This window comes from Leuciscus leuciscus (genome assembly GCF_965113295.1).
Source record: "Leuciscus leuciscus genome assembly, chromosome: 24".
Lineage (NCBI taxonomy): Eukaryota > Metazoa > Chordata > Actinopteri > Cypriniformes > Leuciscidae > Leuciscus > Leuciscus leuciscus.
Window position 1 is genome coordinate 20,482,131 of NC_138723.1, and position 22,241 is coordinate 20,504,371.

The 22,241-nt window shown below is 35.7% G+C and overlaps 1 protein-coding gene across 1 annotated transcript in view; it reads left to right on the forward strand.

Moving 5' to 3' along the window:
- Positions 1–22,241, forward strand: part of esama (endothelial cell adhesion molecule a) — a 40,640-nt gene that overhangs the window by 13,069 nt on the left and 5,330 nt on the right. Inside the window, exon 2 of the mRNA XM_082158276.1 lies at positions 19,446–19,588. Within this exon, the coding sequence (XP_082014402.1) occupies positions 19,446–19,588 (143 nt within the window). The remainder of the gene's footprint in view (positions 1–19,445; positions 19,589–22,241) is intronic.

Here is a 22,241-nt window from a genome sequence, read left to right on the forward strand (position 1 = left end):
AAAAGGATAGGAAAAGTATTACTATTAAGTCTGGCTGCAGTCTTGTTGTATGAATAGTGTTTTTTTTGTTGCCTTTTTTGAACAAAAAATAAATAAATGCAATAGAACTATTGTTCATTGGCCAATAATATTAATTTTATTAATCGACAGGTTGATGTATGCATTTATCAACTGATATTTCATGGTATTTTGTGTTTTGGTATTCCATCTCTGTACTGTATTTTGTCATCTTGACAATAGTGTTTAGCTGCTTGACGTGCTGTTGAAAATTAATTTAAAAGTATTTTAAAAGACGAGATGAAGGGCTGCTGTTCTCCTGGAACATCTCCCCAGAGAGAGACACACACACACACACACACACACACACACACACACACACACACACACACACACACACACACACACACACACACACACACACACACACACACACACACACACAATGCACCATAGTACTGGCATAATTACTCTGCTACTGATTAAAGGCATGCACTATATGATTGGTCAAAGTGTTCGCCATGTGGACCCTTTATCCTGGAAATAATTGTGCATTCTTCGAGCTTAGACTGATAATCCTAATAGGAAGAGGGTTTATGTGAGTGCTGATTGATTGACTAATCATCTTTTTTAAAGTTTGAGTTCTAAACTTTTTTTTTTTTTTTTTTACTGCTAGTAATACAAAACAATTGTCTCTTAAGTAGCTGTATTACAGCATTAATAGTCTCTGCATTTCTACATTTTAATGTTTTAAATTGTAATGCTATTTGTCTCAATAGTGTTGCTCTTTTTTTCTCTGATGCCCTGATTTATGATTTGAACACTAGTTTCTGCTCTCCCCTCCATAAAAAGTAATTACATGAAGTACTAATTTGCATTTGCATTTGATATGCATCATTGCAGTCCCATTAGTAGCAAGTTTGTTTACCAAAAGATAATCTGTTATATCATAATGCTTAAATCTCTGTGTAAATGTCTCATATGTAATTAAAAAGCTATATAGGCAACCAATGTAATACTGGGTGGCCTATGTGGTTCTCCATAGCGAAACTGCTTTTTTAATTTTAATTTTGTGGTTGAAGGTGTCTCACAAATAACCCAAAATAACATAGACATATAATTGATGTTTTTTATTTTATTTATTAAATGCCCTATACAGTTGTCTGGTGACCCATAGATTTTTGTATCCGCATAGTATAGGTATTTTCAAATACTAATGCCTTGTTGAGAGTTTTAGAGTTTAGTCTACCATATAGACCATTTCAAGGACGTAAGCATTAACAAACATGTTGGAATGCATGTCTGGTCCTGAAGCATTTCCGGTGGCGGCATTTTTTAAATCACGGATGTGTCCAAACAAGTACGTACTTCGAGTCTAACATAAATGGAACTGTTAAGGTATTTACAAAAACTGAAAATAAACAATGATGTGGAATTACTTTGAGGCGCAAACATTAAACGTTCGTTTACCTGAAGTTTTGTATCCAGATGACTATCATTACCTGGTTGATACTGCAAGAGATACGGTAAAAGCATGTCGCAGTCTGGATGATTAACAATAACGTTCTTAGCGGAAAGGTTGGGAATATTTAATCAAAATATGTGGATGATATTTTTCTTGTTTTTGGTGAAGCTGAAGCAAGTCATTATGGTTTGTCGCTAAGGTGCCCGGTAAGGTTATTAGTTTACATTGCATTTGCTTGCTGGGTCAGTCTGTATCTATGCAAATAGTAAATTACATTTCTAACTGTATGCTAGTAAACTAATTTCTATGTGCTATTATTACTAATTTCATACGTTTCAAAATGTGTGTGCTTAGGTTTGTTGCTAGGTTTTGTTAGGTTAATAACCCTGTAGTAATCCATTTAGATAAAAGTAGATACTTGCAGATTAGTAAACATACAAACTGACTTTGTTTTTAGATTGATCCAAAACCAGAGGAAGACATTGACTTTTCCAAGCCAGTCAGACAAAGAGCACTTAAGAATAGAACATATAGATTATAGGTCCTTCAAGGTAAGGGAAACATTTGCAGAAACCTGATTAATGACAATATTTGCTAAATATGCGCACACACACACACAAAAAGTATGTGAACCCTTTTGAATTAACAGGTTTTCCTCTCACATTCACATGAAATCCGACTGTGCATCAAGCGCTTCCCGCCGATGTTTTGAATGGACTCTACTAACCGTAAACGTCCAAGGAACAAACAAAGAGTCACTTTCTTAAACCAATGTTGAAATGGTCTGTAATGGCTAAAATATCTCTTTTAAAGGCTTGTATTACATTGAAGCCCTTTTATTCTGAGGAAAAGGGGTTTAAATCTTGTAATTGTGTGGAAAACGGTTCTCTTTAACGTTCTTTGCAAAATAACATTATATGATCTTTAGTGTTTTCTTTTGAAATACAGGAAGGAAAAATGGAAAAGTAGGGAGAGGTGGGGAGAGAGAGCAATAAATTAAGGAAGAGACAGCATTTAGGCCTTTCCTTTTTCTGACTCTCCACTTCCTCTTCGACCGCCTGGCACTCCCTGATAAGCTCCAGCATTCCCTCACCAGGCAATTCCACTGTTCCCAGATCACCTCGATAACGCCACCAAATAAATAAATACATTTCACTGTCCTCTGAGTAATTCAGAAATCACTGCAGTGACTCAACCTGAGATACGCAAACTTCTCCAACAAGAAAACGCTGTCAGTCTTACCGATTGTGGTTTAAAAGTTGACTTTCCCAGCGGTGGTATGTGTAAAATGACTTTTAACTTGGGTTTTATATGAAAATAGTTTTTAGTAAGTCATTCTGGAATTCAAACGATTTTCCAAGCCTGTTTTGCAGAGTAAGATTTCCATCGTGATGGAAGAAGTCACAGCAGATTATCACAGTCACTGTTTGGAAGGTCTGCAATCTAATCTGCAAAGTTTAAAGGGAAATGTGACTCTGTTACCCAGGCCTCCACCCATCCTTCCTGAAAATAGACCCCTGCTGAAAAAGAGGCTTGTAAAGGAACGCTTTGTTGGTATTCAGTAGCAGACGCTATTGTTTATTGTCCCTCGGGATGCGCTACAACAGAGTGTCGTTTTGCAGACGCACATTGAATGCGCTCTGTAGGTGAAGAGATGGCAAAAACAGACATTACTATTGCAGGAAAATATTATTTTATTGCGTCCTGGCAGATCATCTGTTCATAGAAATAACAAGTGAAGCTTGTGCTCTTCATTCAACATGGCTTGAAGATCTTACAACTCTGATCTTCTTAACCTAACTAGCCTAGCTTCTTGAGACTCTTGTTCATTGCTAATTCTGCCTGCCTTGTTTCAGATTGCTAAATTGCTTGACCAGTTGTCTGGTCATTGCCTGTGTGGTGGTAATCTCAGATATTTGTGAAGGTTTTGCCTAAGGTATCTCACCTCTATTGCTTTGAAAGCTTGGATTGAGTGTAGAGCTGCTCACATCTAAAGACCGCTTTGAGCCGTGAGAAGATTAAAGGAGAGAGACGAGGCTTAGACACTGCTAGAGAAGACCAGCCCAATCTCAGAAAGTGCAAAAGGAGGGTGTTGTGAGGGAGATGGAGGTGGTAGGACGTTCATAGACTTATCTCACCTCCAGTTAATCATCTTAAACAAAACACAAAAAAACCTATCGAAGGTACTCACGTTTTATGGTTCTGCAAGATCACAAAGACTCATTTCTTCGAGGTCAGTCTCTTAGGGGTGTCCAGATTTCGGACAGGCGGATTTTGAAGACAGATGGTGGCGCTCAGTGACCCTCTGTCTGTCAGAGCAGATCAGAAACCAGCTTCACATTCTGTTGAAAGAGTTGATCCTTAAAAATGTATTGAGCTGTAGAACTCATGGCTTCCATTCGTTACAACAAATTCCATTCCTCAATTTCTCTGGTCATAATTTATAATTATGTTAAAAAATAATAAGTTATACAATGTGGGCTATAGGGATAGGACGATTACCGGTTTCACTATAAACCACGATAAAATGTACTGACGGTTAGTATTATCGTTCAAAATTTAATTATCATTAAAACCGTGTTTGATTATCGCGATTTTAATAACTCACTGTCACTGTAAATCCTGTCCATCCAGCAACAGTCTGACGCAGCGCGCAATGTTGTTGTTTTTTTATTCGAGAAGGAATGGCGAAAGGCAGTGGCCGTGCTCGGGAGATTTTTCAGTGTTTTAAGAGGACCAAATCTGAGGTGTGGTCATATTTTGGCTTTTACAAAAGTCCTGAGTGAAACTTAATCGAGGATGGTCACTACAATATGGGGGAAACACTTCAAATCTGCCGAGTCCTCTTGTGTGACCTGACCATCACCCACTGTTTATAGCGAACACAAGGCAAGTAAACTTACCAAAAACTACGTCTGGGAAATAATTGGGCACAAAATGTTGTTTTGAGTTGAAATATTTGATCTCACTCACTTGAAATAAACGTGAAGCTTCCGCGAATAAAAGTTCGCAGCAAGTGAGCCAAAGACGAGCGAACAAGTTCAAACAAGACTATCATTGTACACTTATTACACCGATTTTTTTTTTTTTTACCACACAATTACGGGGACATTTTGAATTGAGATTAATGTTTTAAATCTTACCTGTTTATAAATCCATTTTGTACAGCGTACAAAACAATCGCCCAAGAACGGAGACGCAAGACGGCAAGTTGTATTTGAATGAAACGAGAGAGCGCGTGCGCATCCGTTGCGATACATGGATGTGCGCTGTGTTATGATGCGTTGCTATTGACGACGGTCTTTATAAGGAAGGAAATGCCACAGAATATAATCTTGCTTGAAAAAGTGCATAGAGCTGCTAGTTTTATTTGTTGTTTGTTGATTTTCAAATATTAAACTGTTTTTAGTGTGAGCATCCATGTCCTTTTTGAACACTTTCATCTCGTTTTAACAAAACCGTGATAATATTGATAATCACGATAATTTTGGTCACTATAATCGTGATATGAAATTTTCATACCGTCCCATCCCTAGTGGGCTAACAAAAAGATGTGAACAAAATTTCCTCTTAAAATGTGCTCAAAATTCATTCAAAATGTGTTTTCCATTTGATAAGACTGTCAGTAAATTTTGAACTAACGTTTCTGTTAGTAATCCTATTTTTTTCTTATAGAATAATGTCAAAATGGCCAAATATCATCTGATTAATTCACCTGCTGTCCATCACTATAAATTATACAGTATCAATCGTTTTTGAAAGCCACATCCTTTTCACTCATACAGGATTTCAAAAACGCTGATTAGACTTTTCCATACAAATGTGTGAATTTTGAATAGGAAGGGTATTTTAAAAAGGCAGTTAAGTTTTTTTATTTTTATTATTTATTTATGTATTTGTTTGTTTATTTGGCAGGGATAGCGCACAATTCAGACAATTGCACCAGAGTTAGCTAACAGCTAATTTGCATCTGTTGTCCCTGGGCAGGTAGACAAAACAAAAGACTCAAAACAACCACTAAACAACAAATATACTACATAAATTTACAAAAATACATATTATTCAAAATTGATATTTACACAATATACAGATTTGAGTATACACCAAATACAGAAAATACAATGCAATCATTAGTGGTGACACTCTTGTGCTGATTTTAGCCAAATTTTGAGGCTGGCTTTAAATACTGCAAAACTTCCTGAGTTTCTAATATTTGTGGGTATTGAATTCCACTTCTCCACTACTTTGACAGAGAAGACAGAGAATATATATATATATTATTTATATAATCAAATTATTATTATTATTTGAGAGGCCTTTGTTGATCTGTCTGGGGTTGATTTCGGGCTACAGTCGTAATGTGGGCAGCAGAGGAATGTTTGCGTTCCCACTCATTTGCTATTCTGGTAGATAAATGTCACTGATGGCTGTAGAATGTGGCTGATGTGTGATATAGCATAGCATATTATATTAATACAAAATACAGTTTTGACGCTAAGGATTATCTGTATATTTCTATTCACTCTCAATAGGCAGGTGTGTGCTTAATTTTGGACCCTGCTTATCTTTTAGTGCATGTGTTTGGGGTGTGTGAGAGGTATTTCTGGAACGGACTGCCAGTTGGGATTTCTAGATCAGACAGATCATTAACCCTGAACAGTCAGCTGTAAGCTTTTTGGCTTATCTTGCCATCTTCTTAATTCACAGATTGAGTAATTAGTTTATTTGTCACACCTTCTTCTGAAAAGCTTTAGATTCTCTCATCTGTGTCATTATGAGAAACAGCCGTAGTTGAAGGCCGATAAGCATTTTATATGCCTATAAACCATTTTTTTAATCTTTTCCTCTTATTTGTCATTTTGCCATTTATTAAGTACATTGGCATAAACTGAACATGATCCAACCTCACATGTAATTTCTGGGTATGCTTCACAATATAATTTCTACCTGCGGCACAAACACCTTATTATATTCAATATTTACACTGGGAATGGAAGAAAATGTTGAACAAACACTCATAAATTCAGCAATAATGGTCAAATCCAATAGCCAAGACGAGTCAGAGTTAATCGTCGGTCCAGTGAACAAACACGCAATCGCATGCAGTTACCCCAAATGAGAATTGCAAAGTGACTTGCTGTGGCGTGAAGGAGATGACATGCCGAGGTGCAACCGTGAGGCATGTTCTGCTGCATTTCTGTGCCTGCAGCAGTGTGTACTACACCGGTCCACCCTCTCTTAGCACTCATTCTCAATGGGAGACGGGTAAATGCTTAGATGGTCCTGGTGGACCGCTGTGTCTGGCCATTTCTTGTTTTGAACTCATAGCTTCTCAAGGTCAGACTGTGCACTCAAGTGCAAATAGCTTTTCTATTGAATCCTTGCACCAGACAGCTCTTGACAAAAATCACACTGAGATGCAGCCATCCAGCTTGCTGATGCGTTTGCCTGAAGAGTGGAAGCGGGATAGTATTTGGAGGGGAGGGGGTTAGCAATGAGGTCTAAAAACTAGGGCTGTGCGATTAATCGTAATTGATTTTTCATTTTCGATTTTGGCTTCCAAAGATTATGAAAACAAGATAATAAACGATTATTGTGCAGCATCCGCATTCCGTCCCGTGCACCTTCCTTTCCTTCACAGTGGTGTGCTTTCGTTCCTCCCCAAAAGCCCAAACTTGACAACCAAATCAGCTAAATAAGTGAGGGTTGTAAAATGTAGTCTAATGTTTCCTGCTTGTGGGACTGCGGGACGTGCTTGATATTAAACAGTGTTATTAAAAGCGTATTAAGCCGCGAAAGATATAAAATTCCCTTGACGGCCTCCTGTGCGCACGCTCCGAGACGGGGCAGAACGCGCAAAAGCGATGTATACTGTGGGCTTCAGATTGTCGCCTAAATGGTCAAAACGTCTACACACAAATATGTCAAAATGCCGTTTTGGTAAGTATCCTCGTAAAGCAGGATTATGTAACCGTCGTAATGTCTTAAGTGAATGTAAACACTGAGAAAGAGCGCTATTGTAACAGTGGCATTGGGTCTGTGCATTAGCTCTTAAAGTGACAGCAGCCTAATATATCTGCTGCCGTCATTATTGTTAATCAAACAACAAAAGACAAAGATAAAATCACTCACTGCTCTTGAATGAATAAACTGTAGTTTTAATAAGGATTAGTCTATATTTAATGTATAGCTTTATTTTACATTTGATTACTTTATTCAATTTCTGTTGTAGGCTAAATTATCTGAATACCACTGTAAGTATATCTTCCTGAAAAACCTAAAGCACTGTTTATTTAATTTGTAATTTTATTCTGTTGTATTTTTTGTTGGTTTTGTTTATAATTTAGTTTCTTTGTTTTAATTGTATTGCTGACTGTTTACTTGTCTTCTGTAACTGTTTTGAGGACTTTTTCCAATTTACCTATTAGTTTTTACTGAAGTATTGATAATTGTGAAATTTTACTGACATTTAAAATGACTTGTATCATGAAATAATATCTCCCATCATATAATATCTTTGATCATATCTCCCACCAATAATCATGTTAAATAATCGTGATTATGATTGTTGCCATAATCGAGAAGCTGTAATAAAATCTGTAATTTATCTTTTTTTAGTTTTTTTTTGTTAAAATGTTGTATTATGTATTAATCTTTTTAATTTACATTTATCTTTTTCATATCTTCTTATATTTTATTATTATTATTATTATTATATATAAATAGACCTGTCTGCGAGTCCTTGAAGTCAGTTATTTGAAAATCTGGATTTGTTACGTCTCTGCTGGGGAACACAGATTTCAGTCAATGTCAGGAATTATTTTGAAAAACACTTTGAAGTCAGGGCTGGATTTGGTTTTTGCTTTGAATTTGCTTTTATGAGATCAGCGCTGACTGAGTGTCATATTCAAAACCTGCTGGGTAACTCTTGATGGGCAAAATCCCCTGATCTAGCGGCGTATTTATCACAATAAAAGCTCCCCTCGAGCCCATGGCCTGGATCAAATTTATCTGGCAACACAACTAAAAGGATTATGACACCAGTAACATCCCGGTGTCATAATGCAATCACCTGAACTGGTATAAACATCACAAATATGATCCTAGATCAGCAGGCCTCTAATGAGATTTGTTACGCATTATGAACAAGCCCATAGCTGTGGTTAAGCTTTATCTGGGTCGTGGGTGTCTAGATCATGATTAACCCATGAGCAGCTTGATGGAAAATATTACATTTAGTGTCAGACCACCTGTCAGTGGCATTAAAAATTAAGATGACATCACTGCTGTTACACCTCTATGGCATCAGCTGTGAACTAAAGCTTGCTTTTTATGACATCAGTTACATTAGTGAGGCAATAACTGATATAAAAAATGTGAAATAAGTCTTCCTGCTGTTTCAACTTGAGTCGCTTCTTTTCAGTTGGACATTAAAAGGAATATTGAGGGTTATTTTTAGCCGAATCCCTATATAGCCTACACCATGAATACAGGTCATATTTTAATATAATGTGCATTAAAGGGATAGTTTACCAAAAAATTTTTTTACCTCATGATTTACTCACCCTCAAGTCATCCTAGGTGTATATGTCATTCTTCTTTCAGACGAATACAATCAGTTACATAAAAAAATGTCCTGGTTCTTCCAAGCTTTATAATGGCAGTGAATGGTCGTTTTCGTTTTGAAGTCCATCAAAGTGCATCCATCCATGATAAAAGTAATCCACATGGCTCTGGGGGGTTAATAAAGGCCATCTGAAGTGAAACAATGTGTTTTATGTAAGAAAAATATCCATATTTAAAACTTTATCGACTAAAATAACTAGCTTCCGGCAGACGACCGTACGCATACTACGCAAGTCGACTTGCGCCACAAGAGTGACGTAGGATGTAGGAGTATCGTAAGTTTAGACGCCTCTCGCGGTTCAAACAAACAGGGCTGGGCAACAAACTCAAGCTCCTCCAACATTTCTCTTTAAAAATTTCATTTTAGACTTCTAATTCATGACTGGTGTTTTGTTTTGCTCTATCCTCTGCGCTTCCGCGTTCATCATTATGTTGTGCGTTAAGTGTTCCTCTTCCGCCATAAATCCATGCGTACGGCCGACATTTTTTTTATATAACTCAGATTGTATTCGTCTGAAAGAAGAATGTCATATACACCTGGGTGGCTTGAGGGTGAGTAAATCATGGGGTAATTTTCTTTTTTGGGTGAACTAACCCTTTAATAAACATAAAAAAAATGTATACGCATATATGTACATAGACACAAGTGTGTTTGTGCTTCATATTTATGCTATTTAACCATAAGTTTATTTGCTGGTTCGTAGACATTACGTTTTTGGGGGGATTTTCTTTTTAATAAAGAATAGCAGCATTATCTATTGTGATTGTTTTCATGCTGGGACTTTGGGAGTTTTATCTGTGGCTGAAATTGTCCCTGCATTAGTTTTGTCAAGGGTGGTGACTCTCTGTAAATTGTTATTTTTTCCATAAACCGCTCATCACTGTTCTCCCAGGGACTGTGTTTTCATAACTCGTTGTTTTCAAATGAAATAGTTTTGCTTTATTCTCATTGGCTATATTTCTCTCTATTCAAGCGGGAACCACACACACCAGCATTCACGCTGTGGATGTGCTGTTTTATACACAGCTTGAGAGTTTGATCACAGACCCGACCTCAGCAGAAGGAAACGTGACCGGCCCCAGGATGTGCATGCGTGCATGCGTGTGTGTGCGTGCCGAGACGTGCCACAGGATCCACATCCTTTCCGCTTCTGTTTGTTTCTTTTGATCCTCAGGTTAATCAGAACTCCTCTAATGCAGAAACACTAAACAGAGATTAATTACGGCCAAACACAACATTGTGACCTGGTGTTACTGCTCATGCTAATTTTTTTGGCCTTTTAGCCTCCCATATCATGTGCTTTACCCATCAGTAATGGCCTTGTGTGTTTTTAAGACAGGTTTAACTCTGGGGTTGCAGTGGCGGATCAAGGCTGTATGTATTTTTGCGACAGAATCGCTAAACTGATGTGACACCGTGGGAACGTTAAGTCTTCTGAGAGTGTAATGTAATCCATCCCCCATAATGCTCGGCCGGTCTGGTGGTGCTGCTAAGTTTAGTGCAAATATTTTTTGGCTCAAAACTGACATTTTCAGCTATATATAAAAAATTATTTTGAAGTAGCACTCTGGCTACTTTGTTTTGGTGTAATGAAGATAAAGGACAGAAAAGGGGGCATAAAGAAAGCTGTATGTTTTCCTTTCTGATTGTATTTAGACCGAGTTATTCTTTATTCAGCTCAACAAACATTGGTTTTATCGGTTCTCATGTCAAATTAAGATTAATGTCTCACTCAGCCTACCAGAGAACCTTTATCTACTGCTGTGGTCAAGCGTCTGACATTTGAAGAGCCGCCTTGAAATGCAAGTCTTAATCGAAGAGTCCGTAATGCTCCTCAAAATCAGTCCAATAAACTTCATCCATTCAAGATTGAGCCGTATCTCTTTACTGATGGAAAGAATCACACTAGCTCTGAAGAGCGTAGAGATAAAGGCCTTGGTCTCAATGATTTATCTGCACTATTTTCCATATGATTTAGAGGACTGGAACTCTATGGTAATTACGTTGTCTTCACAGTTGGGTAATTCGTTTTTGAACATTCATCCCCAGCATGTGGCTTAATTATCAAATTAGTCATTTTTCCTAGTTTTACTCATGCAAGATGAACATTTTGGCATAATTTGCTTCCAGCTGTATTTCAGGAGACGTACGTACACACAGGCGTTGCATCGTCACTGATTTATTCATCACTTTGATTAATTAGATATTTTGTGTATTGATTCCCATTTCCCTGTAGATTACCTTTGCCATCATCTAATGCTATCAGTTGTCAGACGTAACATGAAATGTATATACATTAAATTAAAAATTAAAGAAGTCTCTTATTGGATGCATTTATTTAATCAAAAATAAAGTAAAACATTGATATTGTGAAATATTACAATTCAAAATGGCAGTTTTAAAATGCAGTTTATTTATGAATTTCAGTCTTCAGTGTCATATGATCCTTCAGAACTCATTCTAATATGCTGATTTGGTGCTCAAGAAACATTTCTTCTTATTATCAGTGTTGAAAACATTAATATTTTTGTGAGAACTATTATCAATGTTGAAAACAGTTAGGCCTAATATTTTTGTGAAAACTGCGATACATACATGAATAAAAGATTAAAAAGAACAGCATACATTTTAAATAGATTTTTTTCCCCGTATATTTAAAATCTACTGTTGATTTTAATCTATTTAAAGTGTCCTGTGGTCATTTCGATCAATTTATCACCTCTGTGCCCCTTTAGGTGTCAATTAATACTGTACATTAATGTATTAACATGTGCTTTCTCATTTCACTTGTCATTACTGGGTTCGTGTCACTCATTATGACAGCAGTGGTGTGAGGTTAGATTAATACAGCATTAAACAGAGCTGATAGATGGCGTCTCTGAATCGGATTAAAGGCATGAGGTTTGTGTGTCACAGATGATCACATTTTGCGACTCCTGTAAAACACAGGGTAATCCCAGCACAATTCATCATGTTAATCCACTGTCTCCTGGACAGATTCCATCACCTGCCATCTCTCGGTATTGTACAGATTTGACTCCCAGCTGTCAGTCAGTATGTTGAACTGATCAGATCTGGGCCAGCATCCTGAGCCATTGAAGCAGGAGGAGTCACAAGGGCTCAATTTGATGTTATTTCAGGATCTTCGATGGAGACGCAGGTGTGTGTGTGTGTGCACTTGTATGTGTGCGTGTTGACCTTACATACTTTGTGCTGTTGGAGTGTGTCCCAGTCTTTGTCTTATCTGGCCCAGCTCTTTCCTGTATCCCTGTTTTAACACAATGCACAGGAAACAGGAAAGAAGGGAACAGGAATACACTGGATTTAAAACTTCTCTTCCAGTGTTGCCCTTATATGTCAGTGTCAGCCCTATATTTCTCCAAGATGCAACAGCCATAGTTTAAAAAACAAGCAAAACTAGTTTCAGATCAGCATATGTACGAATTCTTGGGTGAATCCCATGAAAACATGTCTTGGTCACATTTCACCATATACAGGGGAAATATATATTTCATGAAGAATCTTTTTTTTTAGGGCTGTTACCTTTTTCTTTTTCGTTTTTAAATAACAATGATTACAATACAATCATTGTTTAAATGTATGATTAAACTACAATTTGTTTTGATTTATATCAGCATAAAGGCAGTACCAAACATTACAATGATGTTTCATACTTAAACAATATGTATTAAACTACATAAATGTATAAATACATATAAAATATTATAAAGATTATATGTTATAAGTAAATATTATTTAAATATATTTTATTTATTATATTTCCAAATTTATTTCTAAGCACATCCAACCCCCAAAAACAATTAGCCTATATTCTGTATGTACGTAAATATTATTTAGGGGGAATGTGCTTGTTGCCAATTAAATCATTTGGAGAAAAAAAAAAAATCTTTTTTTGGGCTGAAATATTACCAAGACATGATTCTGGCAGGTTCTTTGCCGCTCCATTTCTCGCCTATTCTGACTTGTAGAAGGCTTTTTTTCAGTTATCTTTATGAAGTCAGACTTTTTGTCTCTGCCTGTCCATTTTTCGCTATCCACATTAATCAGATTTTTCTCTGCACCCTCATTACCGCTTCAATTAACCTTGAGCCGCTCAGCTGCTCTAAAGTCAATCGCAATCCTTTTCATCGGCACATCCACCCTCACGGCTCTCTCTTACATGCACACACACACACACTGATATTGTGGATAACACACAATCTTACTTCTGCAATTAAACTAATGGCTTACAAATATTTCTCAAATGAACCAAACAGTGTCACAGTTAGAACTGATAGAACTGATGCTCTCCGCTCTCGATGATCGTCTGTAATTACTGAGAGATAGAGAGAGTAGAAGAGATTGGAAAGAGAAATAGCAGTAGAGAAAGAGAGTTGAAATGAGTCAAGGGAATAAGACTTTTCTTGTAAGATAAGGAGTATGTCAGAAGACAACCTTGCCTGGTGTCTCTATGAGTCATTGACAAATGAGAGAAAATTCTACACACATGTGCCAATATCTTAATTTAACTTTTATATAAAAATTAGTGCAACCAAGTAAAAGGTTTAATTGTTTTCTTGTCACGTGACAGCAAAAGGGCTTCATGTCATTGCGTCATTTCAAGGGCTTTACAGCATTGCTCTGCTTTTTTTAAATGAAACTATAATCAAATATTAATTTTTTTTTAAACTTGCAAAACCCCTAGAGAGTTACACCGCCTACAGCAGATGTTTTCCACTCTGCTGACCATTAATAGCATTAATTATTATATCTTCTGATTGGACAATTTTTCGGTATTACTGAAATCATCAAATAGTTTAAACACTTGTCTATTTTCATTCTGAAAACAGACCGTTTCAAACTGCTAATAGAGTGTATCCTTTTGTCAGCATTTTAAAATTCTGTCCCTCAGATGGAGATTTGCCCTGAAGGCTCACAAATAAAATCCTCCCTCCCACATTACGAAACCACTTCATAAAAGTTTTATCAGTAGCATGAAGAAAGCCATCACTCAATCTCTCAGATCTACAGTGTACTTGTGTACGTCTCCACCCCAGATATCAGTTCTCTGTTTGATCGTATCAAGGCTTTATAGTTGAGATTAGATTTGTCATTTTCAGTTGACTCATTTTGTCAGAGCAAATAATTTTGGGTGTTAACTTGTCTTGCATGCAAAGGCCTTCGGTCTCAGATCTGACTGAAGACCCAGGGGCAGGAATGCTTTAACGTTAACTTTGCAGCATAGATAGACTTAAGACAGGAAGTTTTGGTCTCCGCCCAATGCTCTGCATCCACACAAACTGTCAGATGCATCAAAGGCCTTTCCCAGACTCTTTATCAGAGCCTTGTGCCATCCTTTGAAAAATAAATAGGAAAATTTGCGTTCTTCCTGTAATTAAAAGCATCAACCTCTCAGTCGTGCACATAAGCGTACGCATGGGAACAAACTCATATTCTGTTGTGCTCGAACCGCCGTGTTCATGTCTTTGTGAATCACTTCATCCATGATTCCAAGTCAACATGACTTTAATAATGTTCATAATGTGACCTTTCAGAGTAATGTTCATTGATACAATAATGTAGGGAGGTCTCACAAAAAAGTGTCCCTATATGACAGATTGTTGGAGGGGAGGGGTTTAAAATGAAGATGGCTTGTTCATGGCATCCAAGAATTAAAGTCGGTTTGGATTAGTTATTCTTTGACGACGAAGGATATTAAACCCTTTGTTTGACTTTGGTTTTGCAAAACACATTTGTGCAGCACTGCAGCACTTTTGAATAATGGGGTTATCTCAGATTTTTTTTTTTTATATATATATATTTCAGAATCTCAGAATCAGCTAAATGTTCCACATTGAAACTTTAGGCTCAGCTGATGTTAAACAGGTGCCGTGCATAGAGATTATAATTATTAATAACCCAGCACTTGCGTATCACAGAAAAATCATAAGCAGTCACATTTGTTTGAGATTCTCAGGGTACAAGTATGATTGTATTAATATTCCTCTATATAATTTCAATATAACCAAAGTGAGTTGGTAGATTAAATACATATTTTATTTGTATTTATTTGTTCATTTATGCATACTGCTGTACAAAAGTTTGGGACAGTTTTTTATGTTTTAAAGAGGTATTTTATGCACACCGAGGCTGCATTTATTTGATCAAAAACTGTACAAACAGTATAATTATAATAAAAAAGAACTGTTTTCTATAAAAAAAATTAAATGCATATGATTCCTGTGACAAGTCTTCAGTGTCACATGACCCTTCAGAAATCATTCTAATCTGCTGATTTGGTGATCTATGTCCTACATCCGTAACCAATGTTATTTGGTATTATCAATGTTGAAAACAGCTGTTCTGCTTAATATTTTCTTTGGAAACTGGGATACTTTTTTTCAGGATTCTTTGAATCGGAAGTTCAAAAGAACGGCATTAATTAAAAATGTATTTAATTTTTTTAACTGTGAAGAAGTCTTTACTGTCAGTTTTGATCAATTATACGTACGTACTACATACTTATAAAAATTATTTATTTATTTTCTCAAACTTTTGAATGGTATATAGTGTATGCTCTGCCACTTTAGTTGTATAGTTATTTAATGTCTTAATGTAATTTTGTATGTACATCATTTGTATGTACATAATTAAAAAATGCAGGACAAGTGAATATTTATAAAACAGCACTGTTTTTATCAGCTACATCGAAGATGCACAATTTTACGTTAATGCTTCATTTTAATGTACGACTTTATATGTGTATTAACACTGTTCCAATGTTTAGTGGGCATTACTGGTGTCTCAGACTTACTGGTTGAGTTTTTGGTTGATGACACCTCATTACCTCCCAGCTGTGTGGCAAGAGTGAGATTAATTCAAAGCACATCTAGATCTTTCCATCTCCATTCTGACTTCATGCTACTCGATAACATATATTATTCAGATCAGACCCGTTGGAATGATTTGAACAGATTTATAACACTCTTCTTCTCTTTACTGAGCTTCCCTCCATTATAAAGAGAATTTGCTATAATGAAAAGTCCACATTCAATATTTGACTTTCTCTTTCTGCACGTTCTTCTCATTGCACCGTGGATCTTTCCTTCAAACTTTCTGGGGTTCACAATCACAACAGAGCAAACAAAAGCACATTTGCATCAGTAAAACATTTGTATACACAGATTTTGAGGACTAATGCCAGAAATCATTTGCAGGCTCATTAGGCTGATGGGATTGGGACCGTGCTGGAATGTCTTGTCATTAGGAGCTAAATCAGAAGATGCTGAAATGCTCGAAGAGTCAGGAAATAGGCTCTTTGCTTTTGTCCCTCTGTCATTCTCACAAATCCCTCAAAACGTCTCCCAGAGGAGTCATTCATCATTGTTAAATGACTATAAACCACTAGTAGTGGACAGTCACTTTGAATTGTTCGTTGGTTTGCGCACACTAAACTCTCCCATGTGACTTCACATCCACAGTGCTAATGCTTTCCTTCTGTGGTAAATGTCTTCATGTTTGTTTGAGGTTGTTCTTCCTGTCACTGAGTTTAGAGGGAGAATTTAAACATTGCTAAGATCCTTATGTGGATCTTAGAGACTCTGTGTTCACAAAAGAGAGAAACACTCCCAAAAGTGCTCTGATTAATGAGAGATGTTGATGCGGACACAGGTTCCCTACTGAGCTACTAGTTTAATCTTATTGAGGCTTTAGTAGAGAGATCTAGAGATGAAGAGAAGACTTGTGAATGCTGGTTCATGCATCTAATGATTCAGAAGCTCTGCTTTGGTACACACTGAACACATAGATTGACTGCATGAGTCATTGTCTCTGTCATATAATTCTAGAATTAAGGAATTTCAGTAGTGAAGTGCAAGAAACACCATATTATGTCGGTCTTTTGTTCTTATTTGTAACTTAGAAAAGAATATTAAATATAATATATAAACATTAGTAATTATTTATTGATGTATTCTTTGCAAAACTATACAAGTAGTGTTGAATTAAAAGTAGAGTGAATTTATTGAATGGTATTTGCTGCCCTCTATTGGTATCTAGACAGTAATACAGTTTCAGGTCAAATTCTTTCATGAAAAAAAAATAATAATTGAAAGAAATGATCTCTGTCTTTAAGCATTTATTCTAAGCTGCTTAGGGCTTAAAATGCTTTGTATGTGTATCCTAGCATTCAGATTATGGAAATTGTACTAGAAATTTGTGCTATTGTGAATGAACGTTGTAAATGGTCAATTCAAAAGTGCTAGTGTTCATGTTGACTTCACTCTAATTGACTTAATTAAATGTGTGTGTTTGAAAGACATGAATACTCATAAAAAATATTTATTATAGCCTACATTACTGTTGAAATGTCGGGTCGGTGAGATTATTTTTTTAATTAATTTTTTGAAAGAAGACTCAAAAAAGTAGGCCCAGCTTTAGAAAGATATATTTTATTTTATTCAACATAGAATTTATTACACATAAACTTTTAGGCTACAACGACCATTATTTTTGCATCTGAATTGGTATTTAGATATATTTATAGATCAAAACAGCATCATATTTAGAATATTTTCTTTTATGTTCCACAAAAGAAAGAAAGTCATATTACATATTACACATAAAACGACATGGGTGAGTATATGTAAATAAAAAGATTTTACATTTTTCAGGACAAAAACATCACTCGTGTGATATTGCGTTCACTCGTGTGATATTGCTTAACTATATCATATAATATAAATAAGAGACGAAAACTCATACAGGGGAATTTTGCCCTGATATCTTGAATTTTAGGGTCATTCTAATTGCAAGACTCACGTATTGCGTCGTGTTTGATGTTCGTCACCAATCAACTGTATGAAATGCAAGATGACCAATGCAGGTCTGGGGTGGGGCTGGTGCGTTAAATGGTCGAAATCATTTGTATGCGTTATTTTTCCATAACTAATTCATTTAAATTAGCGTGTTAAATCAACAGCCCTAAAATGTAATTTATTCCTTTGTGGGCAAAGCTAAATTTTCAGCATCATTACTCGTCACAGTCTTCAGTGTCACATCCTTTTTTTTCTTTTTTTTTTTTTTTGGTGCTCAAGAAACATTTCTTATTACTGTCAAAGTTGAAAACAATTAACAGTGTAATATTTTTATGGAAGCTGTTAAATGTTTTTCAAGATTATTTGAATATAGAGTTCAAAAGATAAGTGTTTATTTGGAATAGACATCTTTTGAAATATTATAAATGTCTTTACTGTCACTTTCAATCAGTTTAATTTGTCCTCGCTGAATAAAGTAGTATTTTAATTTTTTTTAAAGAATCTTACTGACCCCAAACTTTTGAATGGTTGTGTAAATTCTTGGCAGGAAGGGTAAGAAAATTAGTAATAATAGTCTGTCCATGATTATCCTGTAGCCGATGACACCGAGTCTACACCATACATGTGTGGTACACTGTCTTGATAATCAGCACACATCTTCTGTCCTCTCTGTATGTTTTCTTATAAATATTTTAATTTGAGAAGTGATTCACAGTATAGTTGTAACCAGTTACATACGGCTACATATCACTGCCCTAAAGTGACAGAGGGAGGTGAACTGGCATGGCCAGAAATCTGGTTTCCTCTTTTGACCTATAAAATGAAATGTTGATAAAGATTTTCCATGAAAGCAGATTAATTCCTTTATACATTCATAATGCGATTCAATTTTTGATCCTGCCCCATAGGCTAAATTTCTGAATTGAACGCTAAGCGACGGCTTTATTTGGAGAGGGTCAATGTAAGAAATTACACTATCTATTGCTGCTAGTTTGTTATCGGGCTAAAGACCAGCCTGCAAACATAAAGCAGAAGAAAATGTTAGAGAGACGAGCACAAACAGGATTCTCGTTGAGGATTAGTGGTTTTACACTTAAGGGAGGGGAATTCGAGACAGCCTACACATGGCATTGAGGCTCTCCCTCCCTCGTACCTTGCGCTAAGCCTAAAATAAGATGCTCTGCAATTGCGTCACCCGTTTTTTGTGGGGGTTTTTTCTGTTGACTTTCATCTAAAGTCCTAAATGACCAGAGGATTTTAGAAGCAGATTCTCTGTTATGAGTGTCGTTGTGTGGCGAGTATCTGTTTCTACGGGAGCTGAGCTGAAGAGTCCTGGTCAAGCTGGCGGAACAGACGGACAACCAGGACAGCTGGATTCAGCTGGTTTACCTCCACTTGGGGGAGTGTAAGTCACTCCTGGATGTTTCCGAGCTTCAAAGGAGTGCATCTGACATGTGGTCTGTCAACTAGGTTGAGTGTCAGTATTTTGTGTTTCGCAGGTTGTTAATCGATTTTTTCTTTCTGTTTTTTTTCTTTCCAGGTGACCTGGCCCAGCTTAATCTGCCTTTGAAAAACGTAGACGTGATCCAAGGGAAGATGGTAGTGCTGCAGGCTTCTTTCACTGGTGTTGAGATACAGAAAAACACGGTCGTCTGGAACTACATGTCCAGCACCACAGAAATGGTGACTGTCTTTTGCTATATGTTGCTTTTCTTTGTTCGAGTTGGCAGTGACAGCGGTGTCCTGCAGTGTGATATGCAAAACTTCATCTAAAAATATTTACTTTATTTTTATGATGATTTTATTTTTTTGCATACACATTTTTTTAATGTTCTCATACTTTATGTTAGTTATTAATTGAGAGACTGCATGTACTATAAGTACGTAATACAAGTCAATTTGTCACACTGCAGAACCACTGAAGTGAAAAACTAAAACAAGAAATACAAGATTCTTTTTTTTAAATAGTGACTTTTAAAAGTTATATATACCTAAAACCCCTAAAATCGTGATGTTTAAATACATGGAAATGTTATTTGTCACTTTTCCTTAAATAAACGATAATTTCAATAATTTATTCATCACATACACAGTTATATACAGAATATATCTTGCAGTGAAATGTAAACCTGATCAGCTACTGAGACTGCATTCAATTTAAATAAATGGTAGGTAAAAATGGTAAAATAAGATGAACATAGAAAATAATAATGAAACAATAATTAATAATAATAAACAAAATAATTAGGCAAGTAGGATTAAAAAAACACCTGAGGTAGTGCAAGGACTGAATACAGTAGAATAAGACAAGTGTGAGTTTTTGCTACTACTTGTCAAAGTAAAACTTACTATTTTTACCCATATAATGTGCTTTATAGTTACTAATAAACAATTAATACTTATAAGGGTAATAATTGTAAGGTTATTATTAATGAGGGATTTCTTACGCTCTTTTTATTAGAATAAATCAGAGACAATGTATTATTATAAAATACTATAGTATTCAATGAACTATGAGATATATCAATACTATATAATATATCAGTTTTTGCTGGGAAGTCTTTATGATTTTATTATGAAACTGTAGGTAACAAAAGTGATGTTCAGCCTAGGAAAATTGACATCTTCACCCTTTACTCAAATATGATCACAGATTTGTTAGATTTTGTAAGCATATTGTGTAGTTGTGCTAGGAGTCAATTGTTTTGATTTTTGATAACGCAATGAAACTAAATATATGCTAACGTAGTTTTTGGGCAGACTGTTACAGAGAAATTATGAACACATGCAAAAACAAGAGATAACTGATTATGTTAGTCAATATATGCTTTTTCCTGTGAGCTTTTTGTTTTTCTATGCATTTTTTTCGATAGTAAAATAAAACTTGTTGCTGTAGTTTGCTTTTTTTTTTGCTTTTTTTTTTGCCAAATAATTCTCAGATAAACCTCAGATAAATACCTCAACCAAGTTTAGTGTTTAAAAACAAATGTCCCCTCTGGACATCATTTTTTCCCACTACTAGTTCATGAAGTAGGTTGTTTGTGTGTAATGAGTGCAGTATTTTAGGTCATGTGCACATATCGGCTGTTTTTGATCAGATAATCAGAAAACAAAATTCATAATGGGTTATAGATAGATAGATTATTTTGGAGTAGTTAAGAACGTAACATGACATGCAGCTGGTGGAATATACTCTGTAATGTCTGTGCCTGGTCACTCAGACTCTTGAGTTCTAGAGGTCAAGAGTGCACACAGAATAAATCCTGCTCCTCATTATCAAACACACTCAAGTACTCGTGTGAACATGTTCCCAGTGCAATATGGCGAGAGGATTCAGCAAAGATTTATAATGAAATCTGATAATGTTATGTCCGTCCAAATTAGATTTCGAAATGGTATGGTATTATGAGTGGGATCATTCCTTAGTTTTTGTGCAGATGCCAGAAAGTTTAGCACCATCTGTGCATGTTGTGATTTGGATTATGAATGGCAGAGACTTAATGTAAAATTATTGTGGACCGATAAATTTTTTTTTTTTTAAGTCAGAAACTCTTAAAAATGATACACTTTTTAATGTATATAAAAATACATTCATATATGTATATCTTTTTTTTTTTTTTTTTTCAGTTAAATAATTTTGAATCGATGCTCATATCACACTGTCATCGCAGAATCACTTTGTCCTTTGTGTTAACCATTCTGAAACTACAAGAAGTCATGTTGGGTCATCACAGCAGACTACAACTCATATTGCCTTTAAGTTCAGACCATCTTACTTTAAGAGCTAGTATAATACTGAGATTGAAATGTCCACTCTTGGCAGCAATTCTCTTTTATTTTGGATTACATGGCATCTCATTACAGAATAAGAAACCGTATTATCTGCAGATTGTAAAACCCTCTATCCTGCATTTTCTTCAGTTGAGATTAACTCTGCTCACTGAAGGGTTATTCTGATATGAATCTTTCAGAGCTGTCCACTGAGAAATTCTGTCTCTGCCTCTAAAAGATTGATGATCTTACGTCACTCAAATTTTTTATTATACTTTTGCGCAGTGGTTTTGAAATGTACTGCCTTTTGCCTAAGTAGTTTTTGTGTTTTTGTTTTTGCAACATTTTTCGTTTTTTTGACAGAATTGTCTTTTATGTGTGTATAATTTATTTATTTATTTATGAATACCTCCCATATATTTATGTTTTATTATACAAAGATAGAAAAGTTATTTAAATTCTAAAAATATTTCACAATATTGCCGTTACTGTATTTTTTTTATCAAATAAACGCCTTTGTGTTTCAAAAATATTACAAAAAACATTAGATTAAATGCATTTCATG